The following is a 23488-nucleotide window of genomic DNA, read 5'->3' as shown; positions in this document are numbered from 1 at the left end:
ATTCAGATCAGATTTGATTAGCGAAAAACAATAACATTTAATCAAAGGGGTATACAACTGAATATTGAAAGATCTATTTAGATTGCTCGAAATTGCTTTTTAATATCAAAATAAAAAAGAAAAGATTCTTAAATCATAATCCCTCTCAACAACATATTTTATGCAAATACAACTCATCATACAATTATATTAAATTGTGTTTATCCGTTCTATAGCATTCTTCATAATTTGGCATACTTGTCAACTCTTCTGTATAGACAAATCAATGAAATTGTACTTTTGAAACATGTTAACTTAGCCATCATTTTAACAAATTCCAGCATTCCGACTGGCGATGATTTGATCTTAAGTCAAAATCAAACACTATCTCGGTGTGTAGGTAAGATATGTATATGTAACGTTTCATTTGATGAGCATTAAGCGCATTCACGCACGCATTCGATCAGGATTGATTCTGAGTTGAGTCGGAGTTAAGAATAACTATGTTGTGTACACAATAAAAAGGCGGCAGAAGTGGAGTACCCTGCTTAGTATTGTGGACATTATATAGTCAAGAACAACGTATAACGTAAGACATAAAACATTTATTGTTATTACAGTAATTGGATTTCCTTATACAGATATATATATATATATATATATATATATATATATATATATATATATATATATATATATATATATATATATATATATATATATATATATATATATATATATATATACAGCGGCGTATATACAGCGGCGTACCTCTGTTTTGCCACGAAGGCATTCATGTGTTCAGTTAGCTATTCGTGTACTATTTCTGTCAAAAGAAACACTTATTGATGACGAAGTAACAAGGAAAACAAGTTTAATGTCTTTGTAAAGATTTTATATTAAATACATGTTTAAGACTTCACTGCATATAAACGCTTAAAATCTTCGTCTCGCCAAGCGTTCAATAATGTTATGGACTTCCGATGGATAATTAAAATATGCGATCTTACCTTGTATAATAAATAATACAAATCTAAGTTAACCTCTTGATCAGAGTTGATCATACGCAGTTTTTTGAACTTAAATATTATTGACCGTGCCCTATCAGGAACATTTATTTAGTCGTTCTAAATAATGCTATCCTCTCTGGGCAAGAAGCGACATTCAAACTGTGGTTCCGTCATCGGATACGCTTTGCTGTAGAGCCGGGGATCAGCCGGAGGCAAGTTGCTGTTTTCAGGGGGAATCACTCGCACCCGCTGCATCAGTGATGCCATTGTAACGAATATTCTGGAGCGCGCGAAATCCTGCCCAGGACACGCCCTTTTACCGACGCTAAACGGGATGATGCTGAAAAATATGTAGTATATATTAACGTTAACTGACTCATTAAATATTTAACGTCCGTGATTTTTATGCAACTTACAGTTTATTAACACAATTTATTATAAATTGGAATTATGTTTACAAACAAGGATGGCCCACTTTCGCCAAACCTTCTCCACCGAAAATTGACCAATAGTCTTTTTACATTGCATTTAAACATTGTGTTGAGCATGAGTGAGCGGTTAACCTTCAGACCGATTCATATAGTTTTCGTATCTGACTTCAGCTGATTCATTAAGATGAAATTACCTAACTGTAAATTACTGTATCGAAGTTCACATAAAATTGATCTTTTTGTTTATGCAATACACACTGTTGTTTTTATTTTCTACATAAGGTTCCATAACACGTATTGTTCATTATTATTTTGTATTGGGGAGTTTTCGTTCTTCTATTCAAAGAGATAAAATCATGATTTTAACTAAGAGAAGGAATAGAAGATCAATCTTCAGTGAGACGTTTAAGTTCGTGTATGTTAAAGCCACCGGAGCAGCCTTACTTTTGCATCAGTGTGTGGTCGGAAGGAAGAAGTTCCCCAGACTCGTTTAGGAATCGTTCTGGACGATATTCCCAAGGGTCTCCCCAAGTAACCTCGTCGTGGTGAACAGCGTACAGATTCGGAAAGATCTGGGAAAAGAGATTTTATTCACTTTGGTAAATATATATTATGTATAAAATTTGATTAAGATTTAAAAAAAATGGAAGCTTGACAGTAAATGTTTCAACATTTATATAACAGTTACTAAGCGTTTTGTTAAAAAAAGTAAAACAATATACATTTTGATAAAATAATGGAATCAACTATTTTTTTACAAAGATTTAAGGTATCTGTGTGACTGTAAATTTAGACGATTTGCATAAAATTGCTTCATTTACTAAATCATATTCAAAACAACGTGGAATAATGCAGAAACCAAAAGTGCGTATGTCATATTATGTAAACATAGAAAATGATTGGTATTCTTTTTAAGTGTTTTGAACGCTGCGTTTTGCAGTGGGTATTATTAGATTTCTGCACACTATTACACCAGTATAAATTTTGAAATCAAACGACTCTTGAATATGCTTTAATTGGTCAAAAAGCTTTTCTTTATCTGACGTTTAGCCACAAAGGTGAGTACTAAATATAATATTGCATTTTCAGGTATATCAATCGGGATTATTTCGTCATTTAAGAAGCGCTTTGGACAAATTTACTGTTTATGTATGGCATTAATGAAACATTAATTTTGTGCAATGTTTTGTTCGACGTGAAAATATGATATTTATATTCGGTTTTTTTTATGTGTGAAAACATTTCTTCGGTTCAAAAAAGAAACTTTGAGAAAACGGTGCCAGTCCATCAAGAAACGGTACGTACCACTGAGCCGGCCTCTATGAGGTAGCCGTCTAGTTCGACGTCCTTCCGACAAAGATGCGGTATGGCGAGCGGCGTCTGTGAACCGTAGCGCCATATCTCCAACATCACCGCCTGCGTGTACGGCATCCACTTCAGGTCTTCGGGGCACGGAAAACGCTCCGAACCTTAAAAAAGAATAGAACGTAAGTCTTGAAAGAGGAACCACGGTTGTTTCACTTTTTAAATGACACGACGAGTTTCATACTTGCTGCAATTTAGCCATCTTATGATTCAAATGGACTCTTTTATAGCATGCGGTTACGTTAGCAATTGGATATCCCCAATTTGTCTTGTACTTTGACGATGAAAATGTTCGGTGAATGACACCTATGTTTCTTCATAGTACCTATGATTGTTTCGACCTCTACATGTAGTCTGGTCTGAACTTCGGGGTGGTGACACATGAGCAGCAGGAAGAGGCGGAGCGTCTTCAAAATCTCTGTCATACCTGTAACCGAATAAATCACGAAGCGTGAATGGCGTAATAAAATTGACGAATCATATCACAGGACCGACAATGATGACGTCATATGTGAATCGTAATCAAAATCTCTGTCATGTCTGCAAGCAAGTAAGCAGAGTGTCTGACACATACATTACATTAATAACCAAGTAACTGTTGAACAATAGTTCATCAAAGAAAATTAACATTAGTTCATACGAATAATACGTTTGCACGTGTTTGAGTGGTACTTATTTATAATATATGATAAGGTTACCCGATTCAAGTTTGCGTTTCTCGTCACATACCAGCAGCAAGTGTGTCAAAGATGAGGCCCTTGATGTGTTCGTCAGTTAGCCAGGAGTTACCGGTCTTGTTGAGCTCTTCCAGCTGATTCAGAATGCAGACGTCCACAAGGCCCCGGATGTTCCCTGGTCTGTAGCTCGCCTGAAGACGCACAAAGACAAACACATAAATATAGAATTATGCAGTTTGGTTCTGCGAAACATTCAATTAGTTTTTCTAAGACGTGTTACTTTTCTCGTTTTTTGGCGTGATGGTTTAATTGCTTGCCCTTCTGGGATTTCTCACGAAAGCAAACATTTACACCTTTCCGATGAAACTATACAATTTAAAATAAGAAAACAAAACAGATCCATCCACCTTTCTCACCATTGTGTTTCAATTTACTGGACCTAAGTCTTATCACACACTTTTTGTAAATATCCGCGTGTATATTGAACTTAGTTTTGAATAGTCGTAAACGTTGAACAAAGGATCGACAAATGTTTCGACCAATTTTGAGTAATATGTTGAGAAAAGCAACTAAAACAATAGCCAAGACCCCCTTATGATCTATATTTAAGGCATTTTACACCAAAGTAAATCAATACATACACCTTAATGCAGATCTTAGAAGTACCATTAAAAGCGTCAAAAATATCTGAAACTGCTTAACGTTGTTGAAAGTATTTCATGCTTGAGGGTTCGATTTTAGATAACCATTTAATCAATAACACCATTCATAGGCATACCAATGACAGCATACATTTTGAAAAAGTTATAATGCCAACATTGATTTGTTTTGACCTCAATATCCTTATATAATTTATATATATATATATTGATTGATAAGAGAAACATTGTTTATGCTTCAAAGTATGATCAAAATTTAGTCAAAAATATGGATCCATCAGGGGTTACAACGCTTTACTAAGATTTGTCCTGGTGACCTAGTGTTTGGAAGCGAATGACCAAAATTAAACATCTGTCTTTGTTTCAAGATAAACATTCTGCATTTCAAGTTGCCTTCTCTAGAGGTAACACAATTAGTGTATGATAGAACCTTATGAACCCGCTAGATGGATTCACACTTGTCTTAGATATTGTAACGATTATCATTCTGTGCATGTGATTGAGTCATAAATGTTGCATCTAGAGTGGTAAGCTTTTATGTTAGACCTTACCTGGTACCCAAGTTGTTGGAATTACTTAAGTACATTTATTTTCAATTTGCCCGGACAATGTCAAAAAACATTCTGACGGATGTTCATGGAAACTCAATCGTAAATGTTGCCTCTACAGCGGTAACAAAGTTTGTTTTTCTAAGATTTGACCTGGTTTATAAGTTTGCGTACAAAAGATTCGAACTCGGCTATTATACTGTCTTTATATTGTCATGATAGACATTCTTACCATGGTTAAAGTGTTATTATGGTCATTTTTCACTGTTGAATTGAGCTGAAAAGAATTAACAGGTCAAAAGAGTAAGTTAAAATGTGGTTACTGACCAATTATCTGCAACACATCTTGCTACTAGTTGTTTATAAAAATTTATTTTATATTATATATTTTACGGGACCCACCCATTCCTATAAGCCGAAATGATCCGTAAAACAAAATGGTGTCTTTGTGTCGTATAAACGAATCTGCACTAAAATTAAATTTAGGTTCACATTGTACATGCGTGATCAGTTGTCAAACGAAAGTACGGTTGATATTCAAATTATTATTCTCTTTCCGGTATATTGTGTTAATATGTAGATGCTGCATTAACAAATATAAGTGTATATGAAGTGAAAACACCAAAAATAAACAACGGTTGCGATAGACACCTATAAACTGTTAGATGCCCACAATATCACTTAAATCAATATGAGTCATTGGTGTGGATTTTAGATTTCAAAAAGGTTTATCTTAGATTTGACCTGTTTTTAAAGTGGTAAAACTTTTTTCTCACTTTTGACTCGTTGACCTAGATCTGAAGGCATGTGACCCAGATGCGCACCCAACTTAGATGATGTCAATATGAATATTATGACCTTATTTAATCCATATTGTATCAAACTGTCAATAGTGATACCGAGCGAAACATAGACGACAACCGACCGACGACAGAAGAAACAGAGATAAAATAGCTGAACCTAAAGGTGAGCTAAATACAACAACACTGTAGACGCGTAACGTTAGTTAACGGGTGTAAAAGCGATCAGACTATTGTGGCCTTTTCAAATGTAATAAAACACGAAACGGGAAACAGCAAATGGGTTGGGCTCTTGCAAGAGTTTTTAAGAAATATTTTGTTATATGTACCTTGCCAAAACAACGTCCAAAACAACGGACGTTAGATACTGTTTTACATGAATGTGTAATCTATGGAAGTCTTTTCTGTCAAGAAACAAATTAATCAAATGTTTAAAAAAAATCATTGACGTATATACTCACCGTGTTAATCTCTCTCAGCAGAAAGCTCTTTGAAGTACATATACCATCAGTAAATTAAAACAAGGAAAAGGATTCGTCGATATAAGAACTGTATTGAAAGTTCCAGCACTAAGTTTTCAGCGGCAATATAAAATAAGTATAGATTTTGGGTGTTAGGCTTCGGATATAAATTGATAGAATATATATCAATCGGCATTATTACGTGTATCTGGAAATGAATTAATAAGCTAATATCACGTGGGATTCTCACTCCCATTCTGTTCTGTTTGCGGATATGAAGAACGTTGCCGATACGTGGAGACGAAAATAAAATACAAATATACCCTCCAAAACGACTAAAGACACAGCCCATGCGACATTTGTCGTCTTTGTGTTCTTCTTGTGTGTACATTTGTCTTTGATGCGTTTTCCCGTGTTGGCGACATTCAAACCCGGAAACAAGACAAGACGAGAGAACGACCAATTGACGCGACAAAACAACAACAAGAGGGCTAAAAACAATTGTGCGCTCTTCTGAGACCCATAGAAACTTTGATTGATTTGATCTGCCTTTGTGAATATTGTGTTATCAATTTTACTTTTAATGAAGCGTTGTACCCCTTATGGCACATAATTGATTTGGGCAGTGACACACATGTTCTGATAAAGTTTGAACATAATGCAAGGGCAAAATCTTTTGATTGGTGGAACTTTTGAAAATAAAATCATTTTTATAAATGTCAAGTACCCATATTTTTTTATCATGTCATTCCACGAAAACTGCATCATTACCATGCAGGTATTTTATCGGACTTTTTAAATCTCTTTCGATATATTTCTTATTTGAGAACACACGATAATGAGCAAGTTTTATGACAATTGACTAAAAAAGTCATAATTTGCTTTGCCACAATTTGTCAATAAAGTCCAACAAGAAAACTACCTCATCCTTGGCAGTTAAGTGTTAAACGGCCTGATACCAAACTCGATAGAGATATTACTATAACAAAATAAAATCTTTAGCCAGTTTTGTGCTGATTTGAAAAAAAATACATGCAAAGTTTTCTCCGTTTTTTTTTCTAGTTGATTAAATGACCTTGTTCCTGACATAAAATTATAAAGTGTATAACTATGCCCAGATATAATATCTACAATATTAAATGAAAATTGTTCTTGGCCTCGGCAAAAGATGATCTAAAAAGCTTGCGATGATGAGCATTTACTATTTGAATTTTTACTTTTTGAGATATTATCTGAATTTGATATTAAAAGAGAGAATACAACATGCTGTCATATTTGTATTATGTCATGCGTTGCAACTAGTTGTAAGAATAAACTGTGAATAAAAGCACATTATTATATAGTAATTGTCAATTTCCATTTCATTATAAAGACAAACATTTGATAGATGACACTATTCCTAAGACAGAAGAATGTATGTATGAATATATATATATATATCTTCCATGTGTCCGTTTTCGTCGTCATCATCATCCTTTCATAGCTATCACTTTAATATCTGTAATTATCTTCGCAGAGAAACTTCATCAACATTTGGGCAAAGGTTGCGCATTGACTTAAAGTACAAGCTTTACAGCCACATCCATTTGCATCCATATTTTTCAACATGCCAGTACCACTATCAAACTATGTCTAAGTATAATTTGAACATATATTTTGAGCAATAGTCACTATGATTGTGTAAACAACGTGACGTCCAGAGTGATAAAGGTTTCACTTGGGCAAATTCATTGCTCTGCCCTATCTCGGCTGTATTTTTCAGAAGATCGGAACTCATACAAACTACCAAAATAACATATGTTTAAGGCAATGTTACAAAATTTAACATCTTGAGTGTTTACACTGTTCTAACGTAGCCATATTCGAAAAACTGTATTGCCCTTGGCGGCCAAGTTTTTTTATTTACTGTATACATGTTCGACCTCAGCCAAAGGCATTTTAACAACAATGGTCGTGGGCAAGATTCATTAAGTATAAACAGAAACATGTGACTGCAAGAGTGTTTGCAAACGTTTAATTTAGCCATGTAAAAATAACTGTAATGTCACTTGGCGACACTTATGACGGTTGTCTCTGGTTTTGTCGTTCTTGCGACCTTCAAACACGCCAAAACGTCAGAACGATACAACCATCATAACATAGTGATCACAAATGCAATGCGTGCGATCATAATCTGAAAGCGCTTCGGCTTCAAAATGAGACATTTAAGAATGTCATGTTTAGCATCATAATCATTGTATACACAATATCTGCAAAATCGCTATACATATCCAAATCAATAGCAACGAAGTCGAACTAACTAAACGTTCTTCTTTCTTATATTCATACTTTTATTAAGTGAACCACTAACACCCATGCAAATATTCCTACCTCGAATTGCGATAAATTATAACACGCAAATTATTGTTTAAACTCGACTGGATAAAGGATTATTGTGGGAAAATCCAACATTCAGGAAATCGTGTTTAATTGTAATCGTTCTGAGACAACTTGTATGTACTAAACAAATTCTAGCATTTTTCTGAGTCATTACATTGTTTATTAACAGAGAAATTCGTATGCATTCAACAAGATGAAAGATCGCTTAGCCAAGGTCTACGAAAGTAATCATGTTTACATACCACTGCACCTTTAGATTTCGATACTCTATTGGACGAAAAAAAATATATTCCGAGTGTTACGTCAGCAGTTTGTATCACCAGACAATAACGTTATAAAAAATCTTGTTTTTCTGTCATTCATGATTTTATTATTGGGGAAACGTTTCAATATTCTGAGACACGTTATTGAAACATTCGACAAACACTTCCAGTCAAATAAAAGAAAACAAAGCAAAGTATGTGCTTCACTATTAAAAAATGAATTCGTACACACGTTTGCAAACTAAATAGCGCTATCACTAGAAGGTGTACTGCAAACACGTCAAACAATTGACGTTTGCAAACTAAATAGCGCTAACACTAAAAGGTATACTGCAAACACGTCAAACAATTGACGTTTGCAAACTAAATAGCGCTAACACTAGAAGGTATACTGCAAACACGTCAAACAATTGACGTTTGCAAACTAAATAGCGCTAACACTAGAAGGTATACTGCAAACACGTCAAACAATTGAAGATCTTTACATGTTAACATCGACAAACTAAGCATCGTGTCCTATTAAAAAAAAACAACCACAAAACAGTTAACTTCACGCCATATCATAAACACATTTAAGGAGTGTGATTGCAAAACTGAGGATCAACCCATCAAGGCAAATGAAATTACAAACAGTAGGATAAGTCCAGAGTAAATATGTTATAAAACTTGGCAAATATTGACTTTTATCGAAAATATCTAACTAATGAAGTTTTGGGCTACTCGTTTTGAATAAGAAAGTGGGAATGAGCAAACAAAATGCTTAAAGCACCGAATGTCGGCTATAATTTGCGTCGGAATGTTCATGACCATTATTTGATTAAAATGTAGGTGTCTTGTACGACATTTGTTAGCTGACCAACCTAACGAGACATCTTTATGTAAACATGATGAATTTGATTTACATATAATTGTACGGGAAACAAATTCACAAAAAGTTAACCATTAAATAGCAATAAAACGATTCCAAATTATTTGTTATGAGACAATGTAAATATTTCATTCAGCGATAATGCTTAAGGTTATGTATTTTTAAAATCAAGTTTAAATAAAGATGGTATTTTTCCTTTACGGGGTTTTGAAGGTGATATAAAAAAAAGTTTAAATACAAGAGTGTGGCCCAAACATCGTAACGAATTAATCCCGTAAAGGTTTATTTGATCGTAAATATTTACATTGTAAAATACAGATATAAAGAAGAATGAGTCCAAATACAATGATTGCAGTTTCTAATTAAAATCGGTCGCCTAAAAGTACATGTAGTTGAAATTTGGGAAGGACGTATGTTATCAAGCACCCACGCTCGAGCCAACGGGCAATAGTTACACGTGGCTGTGTCAACTCTTTATTCTTTAAATGAAAGGATTTTGGGTGAGCAAAAATAACGACAGCATAAACACACTAAAATCATGGCAGGTGAAATGTTTATAGAGAGATTTAAGATGGTAATTATACTTAAAATATTTTTTTCCGAATATGATCATACTCTGCTTTATTTAATACGACATAAATACATCAACTCATTATTTGATGGTTACCTTTCGGTCTTCGTAGAATCGTTTACCCACTTTGTCGCGAGCGACGATCGTCTGTCGATATATATTGCCATAGTAACCTGGTAGTCGTCGTAAGAAAGGAAACGTCCGCAACGCGCCATCTACCGAGGGATCAATTAGAACGTACAGAAGGTCAATGAATTCCCACAATACATTATTGTCGGGGACACTTTTGTCCACGGTTTCTCCAATAAGCTGAAACGAATAATAAATATAAGTTATTCACAATAAAGATACACAATTTGAATTATACATGTAAATATTTTGATAAAGTGACAATGTTAAAGAAGTTTCATTTATTCTGAAAGAAATTGTTAAAATTATATTCAACAAGCGAAATAACATTTATTACATAGAATAATAATAAAAATATCAATTTTGTTCATGCTTATTCACCAATTCAAGTATAAAAACTATAATTTATTTTCCTAACACTTTTTAAAGTCTAAATGGTCTATCGGTTGCGCATAAGATATCGTGGTTTGTTTTCTTCACCATTTTTGGAATTGGGTTTCGATTTGGAAAATATGACCGAAATATGAAAAATAGTGTTCTTTTTTTGCTAACAAATGCTTCAAAAATGATAATAAACGTGTTTTAAATATATTAATTTTAATAAAGTGTTACTTGAAGAGCTGGATGGGAGATTAACTAAACGATGATCTAAAAAACAAACAACAACTTTATTTGGGAATTTATAGGTCCCATTAGGGAAAACTATATACTTTTTCCATTGGGAATGAGGCCGGATACCGGTCCTGATTCTGAACAAAACAAACAACAACACTGTTAATATTATAATTATTTAAACATATTTAATTTATACACATAACTGTGCATTTAAATTCAAATTCACATGGCCATAGCAAAAAGGGCGATACTAAAAATCCTTCGAATTATCAGGGTATAACTTAAATCAATATTACTGCTAAATTGTTTTCTCTGTTGATTAGATATCGAATTAATAAATGGTGTGAAAGAACAAAAAAAAATAATAACGCACAATTTGGCTTCAGGGACAATCATAGTACAACGGATTGTATTTTCATCTTGCATTTAGCGGGAACGAATAATGTAAATAATATTCGAATATTCGTTTGTCATTATTCGAATATATTCGAATATTCGATTTTAAACCTTATATTAAAATGTACGAACCTTTGACCGTCCGGAGCAAATTACTATTTCTGATTGCCACAAATGCCACTATAAATCGTATCTTATGTGCAGCTTTGAAAAGCTGGATAGAGTAATATTTATTTGTTTAAGATCATTGATTATTGTGCTCTTCTTTTTAAATAAATACTGTTTAGTTTCATAAGATGTAAGGTATTTCAGGAAAACACATATCGTAATTCTCATTTATTACAATACTTCTAATTGATTTGGATTACTTTCCATCGATCATATGTATGCTTTTGGTTTCGGTATTTTTTCTGGAATTAAGAACCACGACGATTTAATTGGTATAAATTTGAGAAAATAAATTCTGATAAGATCATCATTGATTTGAGATATGGATAACGGAATTAAAACATACATGCCAGATCTCGACGGGACCGCGATTTGGATGATTGTCCCGGCGTCCCTATATAAGACAATTTGTGCTGATATTCGTTTAAACCTTCTATAAGTTCACACAAAAATCGCAATTCAATCTATATAAGGTACTGTAAGCTAAATGAATAATACAATAAGTAGATTTATCAACTATGCAAAAATTAAATAAAAGCTTAACTGAAACATAATTTTAGTGATGGTACGTATATTAATTCGGTAACTTGAAAAAATGTAGTTATCATTTCAAGTCCCCAATATTTAATGCTCAATGGCATGAACATTAAATACATATTAGCTTCTAAAATACAAACTGCAGTTAACTTGATGTTCAATGCAAGTGCTTTCGTTCCAAAGAATTATTGTATGTGTATTTTACTCATTTCATATTTCAAATATAGAATCTATCTTGCAAAACGCAGTGTTGCAAAACGCACACTTTTATTGATTTAAACTTTAAACAGGCGGGATTCGATAATAAATTTCGTGAAATTATGTAAAAAGCATGTTTAAGTTTCGTTTCAAAACGTGCACTGCAATTGCATGAAACTGTATTTACCCGGGATTCGATAATAAATCAAGAAAAATATCGAGTATCGCTTCGTGTGTACAGTATCGCGGTCTGAAATTAGACCGAGATACACGAGATTCGGATAATATGGGCGATATTTGAAAAATAAAATATCGTGTCTCAGTGTCGCCCTTGATGAAAGAAGTGCGAGATTATAGATGGCACTATCCGGATTCCGGAGTTATAAAAGCAATGACTTATAATGGAAACCAAAACTGCGACTTTGAACATGTACTTTTTTGGAAGTGTCTTTGCATAAAAATAGAATATTCGAATATGAATTTTGGATTCGAATATTCGGCCGATTTTCGAATATTCGGTCCCATCCCTATATAGATTATGAAAAGGCATTCGATCCTGTTAACCACGATATTCTATGGGTACAACTGGTACAATCAGGCCTGAGCTGTAAGATTATACACATTTTTAAGTCAATCTATTAAAACATAAAAGCATGTGTCCGAACAAGCTCGACCATGAACTTTTCAGATTTTTTTTACTTATCAATCGGTTTAAAAGAAGGTGAGCCACTCTCACCCCTTTCAGTTTTACTTTTTATTAATTAAATCACTGATTATATTGATATGGTTAATATATCGGACAAAGTTTTTGAACAGTTATCATTGTATCTTCTGCTATTTGCTGACGACATCGCACTGTTTACCACTAATTCGAAAAGTCTTCAAGCACAACGTGATGGTAAATCGCAATACTCCGCATCATGTGGTTTAAAATTAATGTTAACAAAACTAAAGTATGTACATGTATCTTTGAAACTTGAACCTTGAGCATTTGATTGAAGGCCTATTTCTACGTATAAAACATTTTCAATGGCGTTGTAAAATAGAAAAAAAACTAAACACAAATTAAACACATACAATGATATGGAGTGACACAGCGACCGATCCGCAACAAGCGAATTCTCATTCTCACGTCAAAAAACAAACACCAGTGCCAAGTATCAAACAAGTCTATACAAAACATTAAAAATAATGTATTTTCCCGATTAAATATATATTTTTTGTGTATTTTTTTCTAAATATTTTCTTTAAAAGAGGAGATTCTTCATAAATTGATCAAAGGTACATCACGTATTACCTTAAAATAATGCAAACTAGTCACCGAAAAAGCATGTCTTACGTTGTTTTTTGAAAGTGTCTATTGAAATACATTGTCTTAAACTCATAGGTAGGTTGTTCCACAGTCTTTGAAAAGCGTCGTCATAATTATCAGTGGACTTTACATGAACAAATCATTGAAATTGTTGATCGTTTTTGCTACTTAGGTGTAAAATTGTATTATACAGGTAATTTGCGATATGCTGTCCAAGCTCTCTCTGATCAAGCCTTGAAAGGATATCATAGTTTTCTTTGTTTATTTAATAATGTTAAAATGGATGTTAAGTCTAAATTATATCTATTTGATTGTATATTTTATGGGGAATATATAACTTTAAGGAAATTGATGCTTAACATTTAATTTGTTTGAAAATAATTCTGGGTGTAAAAAGGCAACATCAAATATGGCTGTAATAGGTGCAACCGGCAGATATCCATTAGCAGTGTTGTGTAAAGAAAGAGCTCTTAAATTTTATATAAAAATAATGAATAATACAGACGCCATTGTGTATAGAGTGTTCGCAAATCAACGAAATCTTAATACCTTTTGCTCGTGTAAAGCATGCAAATCCTGCTTTGATTGTCTGGGGAATTGTGATCTTTTTGAAAATCCTAATGTCAACATTAATTTTGCCTCATTGAAAAAGCGGATCCGTGACCAGTTCCAACAAACATGGTTAGAATCCATATCAAATATGTCGAAGTTATCTTACTACTGTAAATGTAAAAGTACTTTTGAATATGAGGACTATTAAGACTATGTATCACATGAAAATCAAGAATATCCCTTACAAGACTACGTCTGGGCTCTCATAATCTTGAAATCGAAACGGGTACATACAGAAATGTAGATCGCAGTAATAGAGTGTGTAGACTATGTTCATTAAATACTATTGAATCTGAATACCATTTCTTGTTATGCTGTAATGCTTTTACTGACATTAGGAAAAAAATAACTAGTAAGTACTTCCAGGCCGTCTATGAATATGTTTATTAATTTCATGTAATCTGGGTCTAAACGAAAACCCAGAAGCGTTGCTAAATATTGTCATTATATTTATATTTCAAATGAACCTTAAAACTTAATTTAGATTTGCATCGCACATGCATGATATACAGGCTGGCGAATTCGACTGTACAGACATTTTCGATTTCAGAATTAAATATATGGCTTATTTCGAATTTTTCGAGACATGTTCTTCTTAACTTATATTTTAATTTTATTGAAATATATGTATAATTTTTTACACATTTATATAAATTCATTATTATTTGACAAAATCGTATAATCTCGCTTTAACTTCACTATACTATTCCACAGTAGTTTTGAATTTGGTTATAACGATTAGGCTTGAAGTTCAGCCCGTGTTTATTATGATTTAGTCGTTTGAAAGGGAACGCTGCGGTAATTAAATGATGCAAACATCAGATTAACGTTTAAGTGAAAACACCCAAAAATAAACAACGGTTGCGATAGGCACCTATAAACTGTTAGATGCCCATAATTAATAACGGGTTTAACATTTGGGCTTAAAGTGATATTATGGGCATCTAACAGTTTATAGGTGTCTATCGCAACCGTTGTTTTTTTTTGTGTTTTCACTTCATATACACTTATATTTGTTAATGCAGCATCAACACACTTAAATAATATCCCGGAAAGAGAAAAATAATGCATTTAAATGTCAACCGTACTTTCGTTTGACAACTGATCATGCATGTACGATGTGAAACTAAATTTAGTTTAAGTGCAGATTCGTTCATACGACACAAATAGACAATTTTGTTTTACGGATCATTTCGGCTAACAGGATTGGGTGAGTCACGTAAGAAAATCGAATATAAAATATATTTTTATAAACAACAGGTAGCAAGAAGAGTTGCAGATAATTGGTCAGTCATCACATCTTAACTAACTCTTTTGACCTGTTAATTCTTTTCAGCTCAATTCAACTGTGAAAAATGTCCATAATATCACTACACCTTTAAGCGAACAGGCACTTTGCTTTCAATAGCCCATTATCTATTCACGATAGACAGATATTTGCTTTGTATATTTACATTAAGCCAAACTCCTCAAAACGAGCGTATTAGTGTTCAATGATGTATGTTGAAAAAACTGTTTTAATGTCACGATTAAATTCTGATTGCCCAGTAACGCAGGCATCCGGAAATACGTTCGTTGTATCTCACGCATGTAATATATCAAACTTAAACATTAAAAGGCATATCTATTTTAGATTGGTTAATAGATGGTAGTAATTCATGAATAATGTAAATATGTTTTTTGTGTAAAAGGTATATTTGTTATAAATTATTATCTAAGCTATTAGGGGATTGTAGTTTTTAAATCGATTATACAACCTTCAATGTGTGTTCGCAATAGCAGATTACATCCGTATTTGATGTTTATTTTTTGTAGTTTTGTTGTTTTATAAGATTTTATTTTGTTTGTTTTTATTTAGTGTCTACAAACTGTCATGATAAATCTATGTGACGAAAATTCGTGTTGACTTTTTTACGATGCATGTCACATAAATTTATGTTTAAATCCCGGAATGATAGATCTAATATATCCAGTGATTGATTTAAATACAATGTCAGTATACGGATGAATTAATCCCATTTAGTTGACTTATTCGAATATCAAAGTGTTTACTGAGTCAATAAGCTATCATAAATACATTTCAACACCTTCAAGTAAGATAGAAAATCAATTAGGAAAGAATGAATTCAATAATTGCGCATAACTTCATAGGGAGTGACGAAAGCATATTATAGCCAGTATGTATCGAAATAAATAGGTTAGCAATAATTATAAATAGGGAAAATAAGCTTGCTTACCAATATGGACATCAAATGCTGAAGAAATAATCTCAAATGTAGGTGAGGATTTATATCGACATTTCGTCCACTAATAAAAGTCAAATGTAAAAGCTTGATTTCCGTTTCAAATAGCTGATCGAGTTTTCCGCCTTTTTCGAATACCAGTATGGCGGAAAGTTTATGGAATTCCCGCATTAAACTCGTGATGAAATTCCAGTCTGCTAGCCCGATGTGTTTTCGTCCGTAAAAAATATCCGACGTAGAATTGGTCGGTCTGTCATTGGCAATTTGGCAAGATGGGTTCAGTTCGAACGCTTCGGAAATATATTTAGCAGACGACAATGATATCACTTTAGTTCCGAATATTTGAAATTTTATGATTTTACCGTAATCGTCATGGAGACCTTTTAAATTATGATGGATATGATCAGAGTCAATTTGAAAACTGTTTCCGCAACATAAATATCCCTTTGGTCCTGGCGGCAGTCGCCGATTCCGGTTGCGCAAACTCGAGCACGAGAAAAGAATGAATACGAAACTCGACGCGCACGTGCATATTATTAAAATGTCTGTCACTGACATCATTTGTACTTCAATTCAGCCTTTAAATAACACTATTGACTCGTAGCAAAACTTCCCTCATCGTTTATTTATAGGTGCTAATTCGGAAAGACACGTTTTCTCTCGTAAATATATACTAGTAATCATCCATTTTATTAACACGTGAATTACAGAAATTGCTCATATAAATAAAAACAGAATACATTAAATTAAATAATTCATCAATGTAGCACGAAACGCATTATGAGTTGTTAATTCGCTTCAGAGGAACACGTATCCTGCTACATCGTCGTGGACTGTCGTATACAAACTGAACGATGAGTGCATTTATGTGCTTTAGTATGGGATCGGCTATCTTTTATGTTCTCTGCTGTGTACGATACACTTATTTAAATACAGATAGTTTACAATTCAATAAATATGTGCGAGTACAATCAAAATAATTTGGACTTGTTCTGTAAACTTTTATATTCGAGTAAACATCCCGTTTATCTAGTTTGATATTCGTAGCTATTGTTACCGTTTCATTCATCTGCCACAACACTTTTCAAGTATTTGTGTCATATTTTCGTCAATTATACTTCCCTTACGTGCAATAATCAACTTCTCGGAAATCCCGGATTAACTTTTTTTAAATAACTGCGTCATCCATATAAAACGATATGAACATGACATAGCTGAGAAACTGGACTGGTGATAAACTGGACTGGTGAGATAATGGACTGGTGAGATACTGGACTGGTGAGATACTGGACTTGTGAGATACTGGACTGGTGAGATACTGGACTGGTGAGATACTGGACTGGTGACATACTGTACTGGTGACATACTGAACTGGTGAGATACTGGACTGGTGACATACTGGACTGGTGAGATAATGGACTGGTGAGATACTGGACTGGTGACATACTGTACCGGTGACATACTGAACTGGTGAGATACTGGACTGGTGAGAAACTGGACTGGTGAGATACTGGACTGGTGAGATAATGGACTTGTGAGATACTGGACTGGTGAGATACTGGACTGGTGACATACTGAACTGGTGAGATAATGGACTTGTGAGATACTGAACTGGTGAGATACTGGACTTGTGAGATACTGGACCGGTGAGATACTGGACTGGTGAGATACTGGACTGGTGACATACTGTACTGGTGACATACTGAACTGGTGAGATACTGGACTGGTGACATACTGGACTGGTGAGATAATGGACTTGTGAGATACTGGACTGGTGAGATACTGGACTGGTGACATACTGTACCGGTGACATGCTGAACTGGTGAGATACTGGACTGGTGAGAAACTGGACTGGTGAGATACTGGACTGGTGAGATAATGGACTTGTGAGATACTGGACTGGTGAGATACCGGACTGGTGACATACTGTACCGGTGACATACTGAACTGGTGAGATACTGGACTGGTGAGAAACTGGACTGGTGAGATACTGGACTGGTGAGATAATGGACTTGTGAGATACTGGACTGGTGAGATACTGGACTGGTGACATACTGTACTGGTGACATACTGAACTGGTGAGATACTGGACTGGTGAGAAACTGGACTAGTGAGATACTGGACTGGTGAGATAATGGACTTGTGAGATACTGGATTGGTGAGATACTGGACTGGTGACATACTGTACTGGTGACATACTGAACTGGTGAGATACTGGACTGGTGAGATACTGGACTGGTGAGATAAACTGGAGTGGTGAGATGCTGGACTGATGAGATACATGTCTGGTGAAATACTGGACTGGTTAGATACTGGACTGGTTAGATACTAGACTGGTGAAATACTGGTCTGGTTAGCTTCTGGACTGTTGAGATACGGGACTGGAGATATACTGGACTGGTGAGATACTGGACTGGTGGGATATTGGACTGTTGAGATAATGGACTGGTTAGATACTGGACTGGCGAGACTCTAGAAGGTTGGCAAACTGGACATGACAGAAACTGGGTTTACTAGATATTGGACCAGATAGTTATTTGACTTTTGGAGTACTGGACTGGCGAGTTTTTAAACTTTCGCAGTGGTAGACTGGCGAAATATTAAACCTCCGATTAATAGGATTTGAGAGGTAAAGGAAGGCGATATATTTTTCGAGGAGGTTGTTGTCGGCCTACGTATTTGTTCACTAGGTCAAACATACGTGCATGCGCAACTATATTTGGATATGCAAACGAGTGTACGTCATAAGGTGTTATTGTTTTGGACATACGTTTTAGTTATTTGTGTGCATTTTGGAAAAAAACGTGACTCCTAATAAGTTCATGACAACGTCTTGAACGAGTAGTAGACCGTTGTTTACTATTGGTCCCCCACCCAAGTTCTGTGCAAACACATATTAAAAGATACTATGATGTTTGCTCATTTTTGTTTATCTCTTCACGATCCGTCAATGACATTTACGTAAACAGTATAGCACTTGAAAATCCGATAACCTTGCTAACATCAGTTGAATAACTGATGTGTTTACGTTTAGTCGATCTTCATTAAGCGCTCCTGTGAAGGTATTTGAATTACAAATGAATTTTTTGGGCTGTGTGTAGCGGCCAAATTTTCACGTTGTGTGTTTATATTTAAGGGCATTGTGATCAAATTTGGGAAATGGACCAACGAACATCATTGGACTGTGACAGATGATTCTGTAGTTTTCAATTAAATGGACAAAAAGTTAAACTGACAAAAAATCAAACAACCCAGCATATGACACTTCAAAAAGGTCACAATTGGCTGTATTGAAGCGAAACACTTGAGAGTTATGATCAAAATAAATGAATCGAAGTACTTCTTATTTCTTTTTTTTTTATACGACTGATTATATAATTTGTTACAGCAAGATATTAGAAGATTCGGACAAAAAGTGTATACTGGCACATTTTGAGTTCTTGTCTTTGTAAAACATCGATCTGATCCTCCGATTTGTTAAAGCAAGTTCGTGAACTACATATGAAGTGAAATAATATGCTTCGACGTTTATTCGCGCATATTTGTGGTCGAACAAATGATTTCTATTCCATTTACATGCGACTGACTTTATTCTGGCACATTTTTAATTCTTGTCTTTGTAAAACATCGATCTGATCCTCCGATTTGTTAAAGCAAGTTCGTGAAATACATACGAAGTGAAATCCTATGTTTTGACGTTTTGTCGTGCAGATTTGTGGTCGTATGGATGATTTATTTTCAATTTACATGCGACTGACTTTCTTATCAGGTATCTCTAATTTAAAGCCAGAACCTCGGTGTGGTTAAGCCATTTAAGCCTAGTGGACTCTTCCATCCTTCTAAATTGGACCAATTTATTGCCAAAATTAGGGATTTCTAGTATATTTATTTCTATATTTAGAATATTTCTTACAGAAATTCCTTTAAGCAAACAGCGCAGACCCTGATGAGACGCCGCATCATACGGCGTCTCATCTGGGTCTACGCTGTTTGCCAAGGTTTTTCTAGACGCTAGGCATAAATGGGTTAAATATATAAGCCTGACTACCTATAAATGAAGCTACTATTGTTCGATTTCGTAGTTACCTTTTAAAATCAAATTCTTACTTACACATGTGAGACACTTCGATGTGCGATTGTGTTTTCCATGAAAATTCACGAAAAGGTCTATTCTCGCCGCTTTCGTCTGTTCTTTATTGCCAATTTGATATTTATGATCGATGTTATAAATATAAATACATGTATTAAATACATTGCTGTGAAAAACCTGAAAGAACTATTTTCTAGCAAAAGTCTGTGCAAAACGTTATTGCCATAAATGAAACGATATTTAACCAATTTGTTATTGGCCACTATTTTGATTAGAAATGTTGTTTTCCTTAGTCGAAGAGAAATGAAACGGTATAAAAAAAATGCGACATGTTTTATCGAAAGAGATATTATGAAATATCGAGTAATCACAAAGTGACGACTGCTATTTAGACAGTAAAATTACTGCGAAACCAGGAAATTGAGTAATAAATTATACGAAACCACAGAGATGCTCTTAAATGAGATGTAATTACATATGCTAGTAATTAAAAGAACCAGTGATCAATTATCGAATTTGTTATTTCCCTATGATTTGTGAATCTGAGTACGTTTGATCTTGTTCTATTATTGCAAATAATGTGAATTTGCAGATTGTAATGTCTGTATTCAGTATTTAGAGACCGGCATAATCAGTTTCTGTGATATTGCGCATACAAAAACACGAATAAGTATACACTGATTTCTCTATTATCAGATCAAATAAATATTCTGCTCTTTTGATACAAGAATTACGTTATTTTTTTCTAACAATTACAAAGATATTAAACTTCATGCAGAGTCAGTGTATATACCGTCTTTTCCTTTTTCGTTTTGAATTCGACACAACGAAACATGAAAAATAACGGATATTAGTTCGTATTCCGATTATCTAATAACCGAAACAAAAACAAAGTACGAAAACAAAATTTACGTCTTTATATCGTTTTTTGTTGTACTAATTATATAACAAAATACGAAATGTATTTCCCTCTTAAAATTTCGTTTAAATCTTCATATAACGAAAATCAATGATTAAAATTTGGTCCCGTTTACCGGTCTTGGTTTGATATAACGTTTTACAAAAAAACGAAAAGCGAGTGGCGCTGTTCAAAGATCTGTTAAAAAACATTTGTATCTATAGATCTTTGCTCTGTGCTGCTGTCTTAGGGAGGTAACTCATTCGTGGATTTTGCGTGTACTTTTTACCCTTACATAAGAATAAATCACTTATTTCGCTCAGCATGGCTTCTTACGTGCAATTTTGGGGAGGCAAAGACACGCCGTAAGGCCAGCATTTTTTATTAATTGTTTTACGGGAATTTTTTCAAAAACATTGAGTCGGGGGGGGGGGATAAATAAAAATAAAAGCATGAAAAGTGAGCAGTCGACCAAATAAATAAAACTAAAACCGTCTAAACCGATTATTTTTTTTATTTTTGAAAATTTAACTCAGCCAATTTAACCTTATGCATACTTGCATTAACCTTTAAGTGTTTTATATATCTCATAACATTGTTGTAGAAGCTTTTTATAATCAAAGTAAACATATTTTATATATATTTATAGGTAAAAGCACCTGTCGCATGTATTATACTATATTTCTTTAATAGAGACGATAAAACAAGCCAGGTGTGTAGCGTATTGTAGTGATCGTTAAACTTTTATTAAGTGTATATCATATGTATATTTATAACAAATATAGCATGCATTGGACTTAAATAAAAAGACTTGAAAACTTTTTACATTGTTTAATAGCTTTAACAGCCAACTTTGTAACTTTCATCCATGGGTGGAACATGCACACTAAAAAATACACTTTAATATACAACAGACTTACTTTACATCATGATAATTTGTATCAATCATGAGAAAAAAAATGAGCCACGCAACAGGAAAATGGACCTTAGGGCAATTGCGACCATTTAGGGTCCAAAAGGGCAGTCTGATAAGGATCCAAACTGCTCAACATTCAGTCAGTACTTCTAAAGATGTTAAGCGAACACTTTGGATCCTGATCAGACTGCGCTTGAATTGATCTTGTTCATATATGTAAAGTGAACACACAATATATAATGTTCATATCTATTAATATCCATGATCAAGAAAACTATCAATATTATGATGGCTTAAACAACATACATATTAATTTTCACTGTGTCCTAAATAAACACAACAGTTAAAAATTAAAAACACAATGACTTACAAGGAACTCAATATATGATACCATACAACAGTACCCCGGGTACGGTAAATATTCTTAAACGTACCGGGAATTTAAACGCTAAATCGGTTATTGTCGGCTATATTTCTATAATAAATTATATTCACATTTATGTCAATTTTCTGTAAAATGGCCTCTATATTATCGAAACTCATACTTAAAAAGCATGATGATGTTGTTGCTTTTTAAATAAAAGTTTGTTTAAGATAATCGGTAGCGCGTTTCACGACATCGGACTTTGGGCGGGAAAACAACTCGGATACAGTCTAATGTCGACCGGGTACGATTAAGTATATTTACCGTACCCGGGGTACATGTAAGTATACTTAAGAGTACCCGGGGAACATGTAAGTAGTACCTGAGCCGACAATGACCAATCGACCCCAATTAACAGGTACCCAGTTTTTGTTTGGTCACAATATAACCAACAATGGTCAAAATGTAAAGGAAAAATGGTAAAAATGTTGATATAAAAATAGTTATACAGTTTAATATATGGAAAAATGTTTTGTTTTAAGTTAATGAAGAATAATAAGCATGTTAATTTGCTACCGTGTCAAGAAAAATAATGAAAACTTTCTTGTGACTTTGACGGACATACGAACATCCGGACCCAATGTTATTTCCTTCAGAAGCTGTGTTGCATACTTTTGTTCTAAATATAGAATATATATGGGTGGGTGGGGAATGGGATTATTGATGCAAGTACCCGTGGTTCAGTCCTCATGTTCATTATAAAGAAATGTAAAGTAGTACTTCTTGGACATTTTCGGGATGTTGATTTTTATCTATAAAACTATTACAGGATTTACATAATATTTATTAAACCTACCCAAAACTTTTTAACACATCGAAAGTTATTGATGGTGACACCACTGCATCATCTGCGAAAACTCTAATTATTTTTAATTTCGTATCACATAATATGGGAATGATGTCAAAAATGGTGTTCTGAACACTTAACTTTTCTAATTG

General features: G+C 33.9%; 2 protein-coding genes across 2 annotated transcripts; both read right to left on the bottom strand.

Annotated features, from left to right (window-relative positions):
* Positions 1-852: 852 nt before the first annotated feature.
* Positions 853-17104, bottom strand: LOC127867649 (cytochrome P450 2D27-like). The gene is made up of 7 exons (XM_052408969.1): positions 16216-17104; positions 10108-10320; positions 3515-3653; positions 3111-3212; positions 2726-2889; positions 1865-1992; positions 853-1329 (listed from the first exon to the last, which is right to left on the bottom strand). The coding sequence occupies exons 1-7, from the start codon at positions 16780-16782 to the stop codon at positions 1107-1109; spliced, it is 1536 nt and encodes a 511-aa protein (XP_052264929.1). The 5' UTR covers positions 16783-17104; the 3' UTR covers positions 853-1106.
* Positions 17105-17389: 285 nt separating this feature from the next.
* LOC127864308 (uncharacterized) lies at positions 17390-18274 on the bottom strand. The gene has a single exon (XM_052403972.1). The coding sequence runs from the start codon at positions 18272-18274 to the stop codon at positions 17390-17392; it is 885 nt and encodes a 294-aa protein (XP_052259932.1).
* Positions 18275-23488: the final 5214 nt, after the last annotated feature.

The sequence above is a fragment of the Dreissena polymorpha genome, chromosome 1 (assembly GCF_020536995.1).
Source record: "Dreissena polymorpha isolate Duluth1 chromosome 1, UMN_Dpol_1.0, whole genome shotgun sequence".
Classification (NCBI taxonomy): domain Eukaryota; kingdom Metazoa; phylum Mollusca; class Bivalvia; order Myida; family Dreissenidae; genus Dreissena; species Dreissena polymorpha.
The sequence above is the reverse complement of the archived record's forward strand: the minus strand, read 5'-3'. Positions and strand labels throughout refer to the sequence as shown.

Bases quoted from the DNA above. Each gene is read 5' to 3' on its own strand.
- LOC127867649 (XM_052408969.1), bottom strand. From the start codon at position 16,782: ATGATGTCAGTGACAGACATTTTAATAATATGCACGTGCGCGTCGAGT. The intron at 3,654-10,107 runs GTAACCATCAAA...GTGCGTCTTCAG, and splicing joins GATTCTACGAAGACCGAAAG to GCGAGCTACAGACCAGGGAA. The intron at 1,993-2,725 runs GTACGTACCGTT...CTCTTTTCCCAG, and splicing joins TCATAGAGGCCGGCTCAGTG to ATCTTTCCGAATCTGTACGC.
- LOC127864308 (XM_052403972.1), bottom strand. From the start codon at position 18,274: ATGTCACCAGTCCAGTATCTCACCAGTCCAGTATCTCACAAGTCCATT.